Below are 16,777 nucleotides of genomic sequence, written 5' to 3' on the forward strand. Positions count from 1 at the left end.
GACATTTCTCCAAAGAAGACATACGGATGGCTAACAAACACATGAAAAGATGCTCAACATCACTCATTATTAGAGAAATGCAAATCAAAACCACAATGAGGTACCATTTCACACCAGTCAGAATGTCTGTGATCCGAAAATCTGCAAGCAATAAATGCTGGAGAGGGTGTGGAGAGAAGGGAACCCTCCTACACTGTTGGTGGGAATGCAAACTAGTACAGCCACTATGGAGAACAGTGTGGAGATTCCTTAAAAAAATTGCAAATAGGGACTGCGGGCTGCCCGGGGTCGGTGAAGGATCTCAAGATGGCTGGACGGAAACTTGCTCTAAAAACCATTGACTGGGTAGCTTTTGGGGAGATCATCCCTCGAAACCAGAAGGCCGTGGCTAACTCCTTGAAGTCCTGGAACGAGACCCTAACCTCCAGGTTGGCTACTCTGCCTGAGAAGCCACCTGCCATCGACTGGGCTTACTACAAGGCCAATGTGACAAAGGCTGGTTTGGTGGATGACTTTGAGAAGAAGTTTAATGCCTTGAAGGTTCCTGTACCAGAGGATAAATATACTGCCCAGGTGGATGCTGAAGAAAAAGAAGATGTGAAAAGTTGTGCTGAGTTTTTGACTCAATCAAAGACCAGGATTCAGGAATATGAGAAAGAGCTGGAGAAGATGAGGAACATAATTCCATTTGATCAGATGACCATTGAGGACTTGAATGAAGTCTTCCCAGAAACCAAATTAGACAAGAAGAAGTACCCCTACTGGCCTCACAGGCCAATTGAGAGCTTATAAGCGTGAGTCCAGGAGACAGCTCTGGCCCTGGAATTACAAACTCTGGACATTAAAAATAATTACATGGTAAAAAAAAAAAAAATTGCAAATAGAACTGCCTTATGACCCAGCAATCCCACTGCGGGGCATACACACTGAGGAAACCAGAATTGAAAGAGGCACATGTACCCCAATGTTCATCGCAGCACTGTTTATAATAGCCAGGACATGGAAACAACCTAGATGTCCATCAGCAGATGAATGGATAAGAAAGCTGTGGTACATATACACAATGGAGTATTACTCAGCCATGAAAAAGAATACATTTGAATCAGTTCTGATGAGATGGATGAAACTGGAGCTGATTATACAGAGTGAAGTAAGCCAGAAAGAAAAACACCAATACAGTATACTAACACATATATATGGAATTTAGAAAAATGGCAATGACGACCCTGTATGCAGGACAGCAAAAAAGACACAGATGTGTATAGTGGACTTTTGGACTCCGAGGGAGAGGGTGAGATGATTTGGGAGAATGGCATTGAAACATGTATAATATCATGTAAGAATCGAATTGCCAGTCTATGTCCGATGCAGGATACGGCACGCTTGAGGCTGGTACACGGGGATGACCCAGAGAGATGTTGTGGGGAGGGGAGTGGGAGGGGGGTTCATGTTTGGGAATGCATGTACACCCGTGGTGGATTCATGTCAACGTATGGCAAAACCAATACAGAATTGTAAAGTTAAAAAAAAAAATGTATTTAAAATAAAAAAAAATGCTGAAGGTTATCTACCCATGACCTACAGCAAACATTGTATTTAATAGTGACAATTTAGAAGTATTCTTTGAAGTCAGTAACTATGAGTGTGTTTATTCAATACTGTACTAGACATCCTAGTCAGTACACTGAGAGATGTAAAGGAAATAAAACCATATGGATTGGAAAGAAAGATCAGAGTCATTGTTTGCAAATATTATGACTGTCTCCAGAGAAAATCCAACAAAATTTACAATCCATTAGAATTTAATAGAGAGTTCAGAAGCGATTTGGATAAACACTAATATTCAAAAAATCAGAATTTCTATACTCTAGCAGCAAACAACTAGAAAAATATAAAAAAGTTATTGTTTAAAACAGCTATTAAAAGAACAGAAATAAAGAAAAAATAAAATAGGAGGATGATTAAACCAAAGATGACTAAAACTTTAGGAGAAAATCACAGAACTTTATTGAAGGACATAAAATAAACACAGGGATATTTATGTTTGTGAATGAGAAGGATGAAAGCTAAAAATATTGGGGGAGACTGCTGACTGTGTTTCTTTCTTGGCGGAAGTAACTCTATGATGTGGCACTGCTGGCTCTCTCAGTCCCTTCACTCCTCTACTTGGGGAAGTAGTGACTTAACTGATAAATCTGGGAAGATTAAACTGGTCATGTTTAGTTCCTGTCTTTTCTCTTCAGAAATTGCTTATTGCTTTTGCTCCTGCAGGAGAAGCTCTCCTTCCATGTGGAAAGGCCTCAGTCAACTATTCCTGCTACTGAGTCATCAGGATTAATTCTGGCAACTGTTGGCAGGGCCATTTAGCTTTGTCAAAATTCTAAACTAAGCAAAACATTCTCACTTCTCTGTCTGCCACTGTCATATTTCTCAATTTGTTCAAATGTTAGGTGAGTAAGGGTAGTTGCCTATTTTATCCCTTCAAAGACTCCAACAGTAAAAGTGGCAAATTTTCCGCAAAATTAATTTATAAATACAATGCAATTCCAATTTCCAATTAAATTATCAACAAGATTCTCATATAACTTGAGAAGCTGTTTCCTGAAACTCACATGAAGTGTAAAGGGCCAAGGATAGCTAAGACAGTGAAGAAAAGAGAGAAGGAGGAAGAGAGGGAAAATTAGAGGTTCCTACTCTACCGGATATCAAGACTTACTATAAAACTTTAGTAATTAACATAAACTGATATTGTTATAGGGACTGACAAATAGACCAATGAATACAAAGTAGAACCAAGAAGTAGATCCTGTTGTATATGACAATGGCAATTTATATGATAATCAGTTGGAAGAAGACACTAGTCAATAAATTGTACTTGTCAATAATAAATTGGGCAACTTGCATGTGGAAACAGATAAAATTAAATATTTTATCATAGTATATAAAAATAAATTATATACAACCATAGATTACATTTTAAGTAAATTAACTGATAAATTAGAAAAATAACACTCACCGGATTGCCATAAACTGTAAGTTCTCTGAGGGAAGAGATACCATCAAGTTTTTCCAGTTCTGCCATATCCTATTAAAAATTAAGCAGTAAATTATTATTTGGTTATCCAACATCTTCAAATATATGCTGATTTGAAGTTATTATATGTAGGTGTTGTATTGTAACAAGTTGAATCTTCTGAAATGAGCTTGAGTGACAGTATTCTGTATTGTTGATTAAAGATAGATCTGTGTACTATCGATTTCAAATACATGATTGGGTAAAGATGATGTGCCAACATGGAAAACAGGCCATACAGTAGCCCTTGTTAGGAAAGACTGTATTTTTTTCAGAAGAGTTATGATCCTGCCCTTGCGGAGCAGTACACAGTTCAGTTTGTCTTCAAGGTTGTCTTAGTGGTATGAGCAGAAATAACAAAATTGGTACAAGGAGGGCTAACCAATCATCAGCGAAATACTAAGAGAAATGTTAGGATTGTGTATGATTATGTGTATACCTCTTATCTGCATACTGTCTCAGAAGACAGCTTGGGCAGGGCTGGTTGGGACAGTGGCCTAATGGAAATAGGCTGAATTATGATCAGGTGAAACAAAGGCAGGAAGCCTTTAGTGGGGAAAGATGGAATATTAAAGCCAAGCCAAAGTTCATTATCAGGAGTTGATTCAAATGTCAGGTAGACCAAGTACAAATGTTAAGTTTAAAGGCCCAGAGGGAGTCTGGGGTTGAGATGCACAAACAGCTCAGACCAAGAGCAGTCAGGAACTAAAAAGATCTCTTAGAGGATATCCAGGTGGATGCATGTGGCTTGGTCAGGTTTATAAGTCTAGAAGTAGGGTGAGCATTTCTGCATCCCAGAGTATTTACATGTCATATAAATGATAAGTAGCTCACTAGCAAAATATTTATTGCTGTGTTTGACAGCTTTCTGTTTAGAGGGGTTAAGTCTTGCAAATCTTATAACAAAACAAAATAATGTTACCTGGATTTTATTATATCCTAGGAAGAGTTTCTCTAGTTTTACCAAAGGTTGTAATTTGCTCAGCTCTCGTAGTCTGTTTTCCTCCAGGTGAAGTGCCAACAGAGAGCTTGGTTTGGCAAAGGCACTATCATTAAACGCTCTGATGCGGTTATGGTCCACTACCAATTCCTGAAGGACTTCTAAGTTGTCAAGTCCTTCAATTTGACTAATTTCATTTCCTGAAAAAAGGTAACTCATATGTCAAGTGAGCCCAAACTGAATAAATTAACTATTTTTGTTTAAATATTTTTATCCAATGATTTTTTAAAAGTGAAGTATTAAAAGAACATGTTTCCAAGGAGAAAAACATTAATTTATAGGAAGGTAGCATCATCATCAAATAATACTAGGTGAATTTTTCCTTTATATGTGAAAGATCAAGATATGATGTAGAAAATGTAGTGAACTGACCCAATCTGTCTCTTCAACAGTTAAGTGCTAAAATAGTTGATCCTGATAAAAGTAGATGTGTAAAAGTGCTGCAAAAGATATGCTTCCTAGCTCATACAACTCAATAACAAGAAAAACAAGCAACCCAATTAAAAAATGGGCAGAAAACCTAAACAGACATTTCTCCAAAGAAGAAATACAGATGGCCAATATGCACATGAAAAAGATGTTCAATATCACTCATTATTACAGAAATTCCAGTTCATACTACAATGAAGTACCACCTCACACTGATCAGGATGGCCATCATGAAAAAGTCCACAAACAGCAAATTCTGGAAAGGGTGTGGAGAAAAGGAAACCCTCTATACTACTGGTGGGAACATAAATTGGTGCAGACACCGTGGAGAACAGTATGGAGCTGCCTCAAAAAACTAAAGATAGAGTTGCCATATTATGCACCAATCCCACTCCTAGGAATTTACCTGGAGAAAACAATAAACCAAAAGACACTTCCACTCCAGTGGTCACTGCAGCACTATTTACGAGAGCCATTTCCATTTACAAGACATGAAACAACGTAAATGTCCATCAACAGAGGAATGGATAAAGATGTACATGTATACAATGGAATATTACTCAGCCATAAAAAAGATGAAATAATTTCATTTGCAACTACATGAATGGACCTAGAGATTATCAGGGCTAAGAGAAATGTCAAAAAGAGAAAGACAAATACCATATGATATCACTTATATGTGGAATCCAAAGTGACAGTGAAAGTCACTCAGTTGTGTCCAACTCTTTGTGACCCCATGGACTATAAAGTCCATGGAATTCTCCAGGCCAGAATACTGGAGTGGATAGTCTATCCCTTCTCCAGGGGATCTTCCCAACCCAGGAATCGAGCCAGGGTCTCCTGCATTGCAGGTGGATTCTTTAACAACTGAGCTATGAGGGAAACTCTGTGGAATCTAAAACATGACACAAATGAAATCTATATACAAAACAGAAATGACTTAGAGACATATAGAGAACACACTTGTTGTTGCCAAGGGGGTAGGGGGTGGAGGAAGGATGGATTGGGAGTTTGGGACTCACATATGCAAACTATTATATATGGAATGGATAAACAACAAGGACCTACTATATAGTACAGGAAACTATATTAATATCCTATGCTAAACCATATTGGAAAAGAATATGAAAAAGAATATATATGTATATAAATATATGTATCTATCTATATATATATAACTGAATCACTTTGCTGTAAACCAGAAAATAACACAACACTGCGAATCAACTATACCTAAACCAAAAAAACAAACAAAAAAGACCAAAATGTACCAGGAAGTAGTTAAAAAAGAAAAAAAAAGATATGCTTCCTGAGTATACTGGATTATTTTAATAAATATTCAAATAGATATATTAATTATTTATTAAATAAACTAATTTGTTCCATTGCTAATTATGCTGTATTATTAATAAACTAATTTGCTGTATGTTAGTTATACCTTAATCATGCTGTTAATTCTTTATCAACATATTTTTGAACTGCAATTACATTAAAAAATTAAGAATATATGACATTTTTTAGAACCTCAATTGTTTCATTACAACCTATGATTTCTCTCTACTGTAGCAATCAATAGTTGTAAGTATAAATAAGAAGAGGAACTTATATAAGAAGAGGAATCTTGAGTTGACCAAATGGTTTCATTTCTATTAGATTCTCAAATTAGGACAGGGAAAATATTATCATTTTTTACTCATCAGAAAACTGAGGGTCAGAGAAATTGTCTTGCTGAATGGCATAAAGGCAGCAACACTAGGCCTAACCTGGACCTTCTACAGTGCTCCTCCTACTATGGCCATTCAGTCTTTCACCCACTATTTATCCTCCTTGTTTATTATGGGACTGAATTGTGTCTCCTCATATTTATATCTTGAAGTCCTAATCCCTAGTCCCTCAGAATGTGACTGTATTTGGGTCTTTAAAGAGGTAACTAATGTTAAATAAATGAGGTCATTCAGTTCAGTTCAGTTCAGTTCAGTTCTGTCACTCAGTCGTATCCGACTCTTTGTGACACCATGAATCGCAGCACGCCAGGCCTCCCTGTCCATCACAGTCTTCTGGAGTTCACTCAGACTCATGTCCATCAAGTCAGTGATGCCATCCAGCCATCTCATCCTCTGTCGTCCCCTTCTCCTGCCCCCAATCCCTCCCAGCATCAGAGTATTTTCCAATGAGTCAACTCTTCGCATGAGGTGGCCAAAGTACTGGAGTTTCAGCGTCAGCATCATTCCTTCCAAAGAAATGCCAGGGCTGATCTCCTTTAGAATGGACTGGTTGGATCTCCTTGCAGTCCAAGGGACTCTCAACAGTTTTCTCCAACACCACAGTTCAAAAGCATCAATTCTTCGGGGCTCAGCTTTCTTCATAGTCCAACTCCCACATCCATACATGACCACAGGAAAAATCATAGCCTTGACTAGACGGACCTTTATAGGCAATGTAATGTCTCTGCTTTTCAATATGCTATGCAGGTTGGTCATAACTTTTCTTCCAAGGAGTAAGCGTCTTTTAATTTCATGGCTGCAATCACCATCTACAGTGATTTTGGAGCCCCCCAAAATAAAGTCTGACACTGTTTCCACTGTTTCCCCATCTATTTCCCATGAAGTGATGGGCCTGGATGCCATGATCTTCGTTTTCTGAATGTTGAGCTTTAAGCCAACTTTTTCACTCTCCACTTTCACTTTCATCAAGAGGCTTTTTAGTTCCTCTTCACTTTCTTCCATAAGAGTGGTGTCATCTGCATATCTGAGGTTATTGATATTTCTCCCGGCAATCTTGATTCCAGCTTGTACTTCTTCCAGCCCAGCGTTTCTCATGATGTTCTCTGCACATAAGTTAAATAAGCAGGGTGACAATATACAGCCTTGACGTACTCCTATTCCTGTTTGGAACCAGTCTGTTGTTTCATGTCCAGTTCTAACTGTTGCTTCCTGACCTGCATATAGGTTTCTCAAGAGGCAGGTTAGGTGGTCTGGTATTCCCATCTCTTTCAGAATTTTCCACAGTTTATTGTGATCCACAAGGTCAAAGGCTTTGGCATAGCCAATGGTGAGCACTAATTCAGTATCACTGGTGTCTATATGAAGAGGAGATTAGGACATAGACACAAAGGGGAAGACCATGCGGAGATACAGAGTACAACTACAAGTACAGAAGAGAGGCTGCAGAAGTGACAAACCCTGCTGACATCTTAATCTTGGACTCTGGCCAAGAACTGGGAGGAAATAAATTTTTGTTGTTTAAGTCATCCAGTATGTGGTACTTTGTTATGGCAGTCCTAGAAAACTAATAAATTACTGAATATGTGATCCCACTTTCTTGGAATTCTTCTCTTTGTAATTTAACATATTTCATAGAATTTAAGATGCCAACAATTGTTAAGATATGTCAATATTTTGTATATACTAAGAAAGGGAAAAAAAGCTCAGCTAGATAAACTATGCCATCAATTAAGGTACCACCTGATTTCAAGATGTTAAAATATTAAAGGGGGTGTTTCAGAATGGGTGAAATACTGGAAATTTATCTTATTTTATTCTTTAGAGAAATTGATAACATCATAACCTTCAATAAAACTGAAAAGAATTAAATCACACAGTTAAATTGAAACATTACCAGTGCCTTACTTATAAATGAAGTCTATTAAGTCAGACTAAGAAAAATGACTCAGTTGTGTATCACTTTCAAAATATTATGTATTTGGACTGTCACTTTTAATATTTTAAATCCAGTGGTATAAAAATCACATGAGATAGCTTAAGTGTTGAATAATATCTACGGTAGCATGTTTTTGGCCATTATTCACTTTAGAGTGCTCATTAAACATATTTAAGAAAGAGAACTCTAAAACAACAATGCTAAATGAGATCAAATTGCCAACATCCGCTGGATCATGGAAAAAGCAAGAGAGTTCCAGAAAAACATCTATTTCTGCTTTATTGACTATGCCAAAGCCTTTGACTGTGTGGATCACAATAAACTGTGGACAATTCTGAAAGAGATGGGAATACCAGACCACCTGACCTGCCTCTTGAGAAATCTGTATGCAGGTCAGGAAGCAACAGTTAGAACTGGACATGGGACAACAGACTGGTTCCAAATAGGAAGAGGAGTACATCAAGCCTGTATATTGTCACCCTGCTTATTTAACTTATATGCAGAGTACATCATGAGAAACGCTGGACTGGAAGAAACACAAGCTGGAATCACAATTGCCAGGAAAAATATTAATAACCTCAGATATACAGATGACACCACCCTTATGGAAGAAAGTGAAGAGGAACTAAAAAGCCTCTTGATGAAAGTGAAAGTGGAGAGTGAAAAAGTTGGCTTAAAGCTCAACATTCAGAAAACGAAGATCATGGCATCCAGGCCCATCACTTCATGGGAAATAGATGGGGAAACAGTGGAAACAGTGTCAGACTTTATTTTGGGGGGCTCCAAAATCACTGCAGATAGTGATTGCAGCCATGAAATTAAAAGATGCTTACTCCTTGGAAGAAAAGTTATGACCAACCTAGATAGCATATTCAAAAGCAGAGACCTTACTTTGCCAACTAAGGTCCGTTTAGTCAAGGCTATGGTTTTTCCTGTGGTCACGTATGGATGTGAGAGTTGGACTGTGAAGAAGGCTGAGCCCCGAAGAATTGATGCTTTTGAACTGTGGTGTTGGAGAAGACTCTTGAGAGTCCTATGGACTGCAAGGAGATCCAACCAGTCCATTCTGAAGGAGATCAGCCCTGGCATTTCTTTGGAAGGAATGATGCTAAAGCTGAAACTCCAGTACTTTGGCCACCTCATGCGAAGAGTTGACTCATTGGAAAATACTCTGATGCTGGGAGGGATTGGGGGCAGGAGGAGAAGGGGACGACCCAGGATGAGATGGCTGGATGGCATCACAGACTCGATAGACGTGAATCTGAGTGAACTCCGGGAGATGGTGATGGACAGGGAGGCCTGGCATGCTGCGATTCATGGGGTCGCAAAGAGTCGGACATGACTGAGCGACTGAACTGAACTGAAATGCAATTTCAGGGAACTTACATTTCTATGACTAGCAGAATTTGCCACTCTTTGAAAATTCCCACTTATTTAACTAGATAGTTACATTTTAGATAAATTTAGCTCTTAATCCTTAAGAATCTAACTTGCTTCCCTACAGCCTCACCCTGCTCTTTCCCTAAACAATTTTCTACCATTTTAGCAAATGTAATCCAGCAGATGAAATGTAGGTTCATTAACTCTCTGATATATCCTGGCATGACCTTATCTTATTACTGCCCACATTTCTGTACTTCTCTACAGCTTTTGCCCTCTTCTTCCTTTAAACTGACCTTAAAATTTTCTGTCTCCTCCTGTTCTGTATCTTTAACCTAACTGACCTCTTTACAAACCTTCAAATACGCTCATAACTTCACTAGGTACCATCTCTTACCTATTTTTCAAGGACAAGTTCCTGGAACATGCAGCCTCTAACCTCTATTGTTTTTACTGCCTATCCAATAATTTCCCACACTTCCAAATCTGATACTCTGAAGGTTACCAGTGGTTTCCTTTGTGTTGAATCCAATTGTCTACATCCAATATTCTTTTCACAGGCCTCATTCTTTTCATCATTTGACTTTGGTCAATCAACCTTTTTCTCCTGACATCGAGAGTTTGTATGTCTTGGTTTTCTTTCAAAATTTCTTGAATGACTCCTCTGCTGGTTCTTCTTTTCCCAGCCTTCTTAATGCTGGGAATGGGGTGTGGGAGGGAATTATTGAGAGGTAGTGGGGGGAGTTGTGTCTCTACATGTCTTTTTGGCTTTTCATTCTTTCTCTCTTATCATTATTTTTAAATAAGCACATATACTATGACTTGACCTATCACCTCCACTGGGATAATTCTAAACTATACATCTTCAGTTCTGATCTGTGGTCCAGTACCACTACTTCAAAAAGTTTTCATTTTTATGTCTCAGAGTGGTCACAACACTATCCTCTCCCTAGCTTTAGAAATTTGTTTGCCAATGTATTAATGAAAGCATGAAAACATCCTGAACTATTTTTCTCTCCTTGTATATTTAGTCACTAAGTCCTAATATTTACTTCTTTTAAACAACCTTTTGGACTCCCCCTTTACTCACCCTTTCCACTGACACCATGACACCATTGTAGTCCCAGTCCTTATTTATGTCATTCATACTGAATAAAAAATGCATGTGCTTTGGTGAGCTAGAATGCAATCTTCTATAGCCCTAGAACATTGCATTTACATTATTTATATAAATAACTCAAGATAAACCCATTTGTGATTACTCAAATATTTTTGTCAATGAATCTGTTCTACTAGTGATGCTTATATCTGCTTTCAAAATAGGATGATAATCAAGTCAGTTTTTTAATAATAAAGACTTACACATTAACAGTGTTGCTACTCACCCTGAAGAAAAAGAAATTTTAAGTTTCTTAGTCTGTTAAGTTGTAGCTGAATCAAATTACAAATTCCATTGTAGCCCAAATGAAGAACTTCTAAACTGTTCATTATTGGAGGCAAATTTTCACTGCTCGTTGTATCTCTGAAACACAAATGTCAGTTTGGCCCATAAACTTAATTTCAAATTAGCTGTTTGTATAAACATAAAAAGGCAGTTTACCATGCTGCTGCTAAGTCGCTTCAGTCGTGTCCGACTCTGTGTGACCCCATAGATGGCAGCCAACCAGGCTCCCGTCCCTGGGATTCTGCAGGCAAGAATACTGGAGTGGGTTGCCATTTCCTTCTCCAGTGCATGAAAGTGAAAAGTGGAAGTGAAGTTGCTCAGTTGTGTCTGACTCTTTGCGACCCTACAGACTGTAGCCTACCAGGCTCCTCCATCCATGGGATTTTCCAGGCAAGAGTACTGGAGTGGGTTGCCATTGCCTTCTCTGAGTTTATTATGTACTTACTATAAATTGAAAAAAAAGGATGAATTTACTAATAGAGCAAATTAAGCTATAACATTCTGCCTTTATAATTCATATAATAATCACTTTTTCATCTTTAAAATCAGTTTTATGTGATAAGAACAAAGAAATACAGAGTTACTCAGAATTAAAAGCAACAGCGGGTACAATCAGGCAAGAAAAAGAAAAAAATAGTGACAGACTTTATTTTCTTGGGCTCCAAAATCACTAGAGATGGTGACTGCAGCCATGAAATTAAAAGACACTTGCTCCTTGGAAGAAAAGCTATGACAAACCTTGACAGTGTATTAAAAAGTACAGACATTACTCTGTCAACAAAGGTCCATCTAGTCAAAGCTATGGTTTTTTCAGTACTCATGTACAAATGTGAGAGTTGGACCATAAAGAAGGACGAGTGCTGAAGAATTGATGCTTTTTGAACTGTAGTGTTAGGAAAGACTCTTGAGAGTCCCTTGGACTGCAAGGAGATCAACCTGTCAATCCTAAAGGAGATCAATCCTGAATATTCATTGGAAGGGCTGATGCTGAAGCTGAACCTCCAACACTTTGGCCACCTAATGTGAAGAGCCGATCATTAGAAAAAGACCCTGATGCTGGGAAGGATTGAAGGCAGTAGGAGAAGGCGATGACAGAGGATAAGATGGTTGGATGGCATCACTGACTCAATGGACATGAGTTTGAGCAAGCTCTGGTAGATGATGAAGGACAAGGAAGACTGGTGTGCTGCAGTCCATGGGGTTGCAAAGAGTCTGACATGACTGAGCAACTGAACAGCAACAAATCTAGATTGGAAAGGAACTGGTAAAACTGTCTTTATTCTCAGATGACATGATCATGTATTTAGAAAATCTGAAGGAATACACCAAAAACAAAACAAAACTATCATTGCACCAATAAATTAATTCATGAAGATACAGGGTAAAAGATTAATATACAAAAATCAATTGAATATCTATACATCTGTAATAACTGAGAATGAAATTAAGACTTTGTTCACAGTATTATAAAAAATGATAAAATACTTCAGAAAAAATTAACAAAAGGAATGCAAAATGTATACACAGAAGACTACAAAACATTGCTGAGATAAATTAAAGATATAGATTAATAGAGAAAAATCTCATGTTCACACAGGAGAAGACTATTCCTTCTACTTCAGTTCAGTAGCTCAGTCCTGTATGACTCTGTGACCCCATGAATCGCAGCACGTCAGGCCTACCTGTCCATCACCAACTCCTGGAGTGCACCCAAACTCATGTCCATCGAGTCGGTGATGCCATCTAGCCATCTCATCCTCTGTCGTCCCCTTTTCCTTCTGCCGCCAATCCCTCCCAGCATCAGAGTCTTTTCCAATGAGTCAATTCTTCGCATGAGGTGGCCAAAGTATTGGAGTTTCAGCTTTAGCGTCATTCCTTCCAATGAACCCCCAGGACTGATCTCCTTTAGAATGGACTGGTTGGATCTCCTTGCAGTCCAAGGGACTCTCAAGAGTCTTCTCCAACACCACAGTTCAAAAGCATCAATTCTTTGGTGCTCAGCTTTCTTCACAGTCCATCTCTCACATCCATACATGACCACAGGAAAAACCATAGCCTTGACTAGACAGACTTTTGTTGGCAAAGTAATGTCTCTGCTTTTCAATATGCTATATAGGTTGGTCATCACTTTCCTTCCAAGGAGTAAGCATCTTTTAATTTCATGGCTGCAATCACCATCTGCAGTGATTTTGGAGCCCCCCCAAATAAAGTCTGACACTGTTTCCACTGTTTCCCCATCTATTTCCCGTGAAGTGATGGGACCAGATGCCATCTTCATTTTCTGAATGTTGAGCTTTAAGCCAACTTTTTACTCTCTTCTTTCACTTTCGTCAAGAGGCTTTTTAGTTCCTCTTCACTTTCTGCCATAAGGATGGTGTCATCTGCATATCTGAGGTTATTGCTATTTCTCCCGGCAATCTTGATTCCAGCAGTAGTTCTCCCAAAACTGATTAATAGAATCAATTCAATCTCTATCAAAGTCTAGCAGGTTTTCTCCCTTTTCTTTTTCTCCAGAAAATAACCATCTCATCATAGCATTTATGAGGAAATGCAAACAACCCAGAATATCTAAAATAATCTTTGAAAAGAATAAGGTTGGAGGGCTTACATTTCCTGATTTCAAAACTTATAAAGCTGCAATAATCAAACCAGTCTGGAACTTGCAAAAGGACAGACTCACAGATCAATGGAATAGAATTAGGAGTCCAGAAATAAACTTCTACAGTTATAGTCAACTGATTTTCAACAAAGTTACCAAGGCTATTCAATTTAGCCCTCACATTTTATCTCACAATATATACAGAAATAAACTCAAAATGGATTTAGAGTCCTAAATGTAAGAGAAAAAAAATTTCTTGAAGAAATCATGAGAAAATCTTTGTAACCTTAGGTTAGGCAAAGAATTCTTAGGTATAACAACATCATAATCTGTAAGAGAAAAAGTTGATATATTGGACTTTATCAAAATTAAAATTCTTTTAAAAGATATCATTTAAGAAAACATAAAGACAAGCCACACGTTTAGAGAAAAATACTTATAAATCATTTACTTGATAAAGGTGTTGTCCAGAATATTTGATGAGTTTAATAATAAAAACCCAAGCAGCATAACTGAAAAATAAGCAACATATTTAAACAGGCAGTCACCAAATAAGATAAAATAATGGCTAATAAGCATATTAAAAGCTGCTCAACATTAGTCATAAGGGAAATGCAAATTAAAACCACAGTAAGATACTTCTTTAACTCCATTAGGATGGCTGTAATAAAAAAATGTAGACAAACGTTGGTGAGGATACAGGGAAGTTAGAACCCTCAAAACTTTTTTTGGTAATGGAATTTGGTACAACCACTTTGGAAAACAGTGTGGCAGTTTCTTAAGAAGTTGACTCAGGAATTTCACACTTAGATGTCTACATTTTTTATTACAGCCATTCTGATGGAGTTAAAGAAGTATCATATTGTGGTTTTAATTTGAATTTCCCTCATGACTAATGTTGAATTGTACACAAAAGGTAAGTGTTATGGTATGTGAATTGTATCTCAAAACAACAACAACTCACAGTTCTTAAACATACAAGGATTTTTCTTTTACTTTTTCCAGTTTTTTACAATATGAGTATGAAATGGAAGCAGCAGGGAAAAACAATAACAAAGCAGTAATTTGGTATCTTTTTATTTACAAAGTTTATTTTTGCTAGGCAGCTATTAAGTATTAAATAAGCTAAATGTATGTTACTACTGGCATTGATATGACTAACTGCTTTTAAAATTCCCACCAAAATTATTTATAGTTGTAAAAAAAGAATAATACCTGTTTATTTTTGAAGTTCCTTGCTGCCCATAGCCACTTGAAGGCACTTTCTGGTAGAGCAGTTGTCTACTGGTCAAGTGAGTCTGAGGTTTTAGTCGGGGTATGATTGATTCAATATGGTTATAGTTTAGGCATAACACCTACAGAAAGAATCCATGATTACTCAGCTATTAAAATATTAATGGTGCTGTATATATATCTTTGGTTTGAGGTTATCATCATCCTAAAAACTATTAAGATGCTATGGATAAAACTTGGACTATACAACATAACCTAATATGTTAGTGTTAACAATGACAAATTTTTATGTCCCAAATTGTCTGGATTTGACTTTGAAAGTGTTTTTTATTATCTGACATGCTGAGAAATGACACCATTTCTGACAAAGTAATGGAGAACCTAGAAAGCTGCTCAACTTTCTCAATCTGTACTCCTGACTTCTCCAAGCTTTATTTAGATGAAATAACTCTTTAGTTGGACAGATTGTTATTTCCCTAAGTTTAAGAGGCCTCAGGAAATGTCTCAAATCTTTAAGACAGGAGGCAATGAGGCTGCTTTGAGAACCACAGTGCCCTCCAACTTCACACATGACAGAGGCAGCTTTCCATCCCATCTCCTATTAGAGAGGAAGATTCACTGCTTATAAGATAATCACATAAAACTGAAGTTATTTGAAATCACTTTGGGAAGTAATACTTTTTCTCTTGCTGAAAAAATGCTTTAGGGAAAATAATTTCTTTTCTTTAATGACATAAATAACATTTTCAGTTCAGTTCAGTAGCTCAGTTGTGTCAGACTCTTTGAGACGCCATGAATTGCAGCAGGCCAGGCCTCCCTGTCCATCACCAACTCCCGAAGTGCACTCAAACTCACATCCATCGAGTCGGTGATGTCATCCAGCCATCTCATCCTCTGTCGTCCCCTTCTCCTCCTGCCCCCAATCCATCCCAGCATCAGAGTCTTTTCCAAACTCAACTCTTCGCATGAGGTGGCCAAAATATTGGAGTTTCAGCTTTAGCATCATTCCTTCCAAAGAACACCCAGGACCGATCTCCATTAGAAAGGACTGGTTGGATCTCCTTGCAGTCCAAAGGACTCTCAAGAGTCTTCTCCAACACCACAGTTCAAAAGCATCAATTCTTCGGCGCTCAGCTTTCTTCACAGTCCAACTCTCACATCCATACATGATCACTGGAAAAACCATAGCCTTGACTAGATGGACCTTTGTTGGCAAAGTAACGTCTCTGCTTTTGAATATGCTATCTAGGTTTGTCATAACTTTCCTTCCAAGTAGTAAGCGTCTTTTAAATTTCATGGCTGCAATCACATCCACAGTGATTTTGGAGCCCAAAATAAAGTCTGACACTGTTTCCACTGTTTCCCCATCTATTGCCCATGAAGTGATGGGACCAGATGCCATGATCTTAGTTTTATGAATGTTGAGCTTTAAGCCAACTTTCTCACTCTCCTCTCACTTTCATCAAGAGGCTTTTTAGTTCCTCTTCACTTTCTGCCATAAGAGTGGTGTCATCTGCATATCTGAGGTTATTGGTATTTCTCCTGGCAATCTTGATTCCAGCTTGTGTTTCTTCCAGCCAGCGTTTCTCATGATGTACTCTGCATATAAGTTAAATAAAGCAGGGTGACAGTATACAGCCTTGACGTACTCCTTTTCCTATTTGGAACCAGTCTGTTGTTCCATGTCCAGTTCTAACTGTTGTTTCCTGACCTGCATATAGGTTTCTCAAGAGGCAGGTCAGTTGGTCTGGTATTTCCATCTCTTTCAGAATTTTCCACAGTTTATTGTGATCCACACAGTCAAAGGCTTTGGCATAATCAATAAAGCAGAAATAGATATTTTTCTGGAACTCTCTTGCTTTTTCGATGATCCAGCAGATGTTGGCAATTTAATCTCTCATTCCTCTGCCTTTTCTAAAACTGGCTTGAACATCTGGAAGTTCATGGTTCACATATTGC

At 37.9% G+C, this 16,777-nt stretch overlaps 2 protein-coding genes across 2 annotated transcripts in view; one reads left to right on the forward strand and one right to left on the reverse strand.

Moving 5' to 3' along the window:
* Positions 1-16,777, reverse strand: part of LRRC9 (leucine rich repeat containing 9) — a 118,492-nt gene that overhangs the window by 15,271 nt on the left and 86,444 nt on the right. The window contains exons 26-29 of the mRNA XM_040226333.1: positions 14,801-14,940; positions 10,928-11,064; positions 3,996-4,213; positions 3,017-3,085 (exon numbers count right to left, since the gene is read on the reverse strand). Of these exons, the coding sequence (XP_040082267.1) occupies positions 3,017-3,085; positions 3,996-4,213; positions 10,928-11,064; positions 14,801-14,940 (564 nt within the window). The remainder of the gene's footprint in view (positions 1-3,016; positions 3,086-3,995; positions 4,214-10,927; positions 11,065-14,800; positions 14,941-16,777) is intronic.
* LOC120852867 (ATP synthase subunit d, mitochondrial-like) lies at positions 274-874 on the forward strand. The gene has a single exon (XM_040226332.1). It carries the CDS (start codon positions 307-309, stop codon positions 790-792), a length of 486 nt encoding a protein of 161 aa, XP_040082266.1. The 5' UTR covers positions 274-306; the 3' UTR covers positions 793-874.

Source organism: Oryx dammah, unplaced genomic scaffold, assembly GCF_014754425.2.
Source record: "Oryx dammah isolate SB20612 unplaced genomic scaffold, SCBI_Odam_1.1 HiC_scaffold_26, whole genome shotgun sequence".
Classification (NCBI taxonomy): domain Eukaryota; kingdom Metazoa; phylum Chordata; class Mammalia; order Artiodactyla; family Bovidae; genus Oryx; species Oryx dammah.

Coding starts and splice junctions, on each gene's coding strand:
- LOC120852867 (XM_040226332.1), top strand. CDS start 307: ATGGCTGGACGGAAACTTGCTCTAAAAACCATTGACTGGGTAGCTTTT.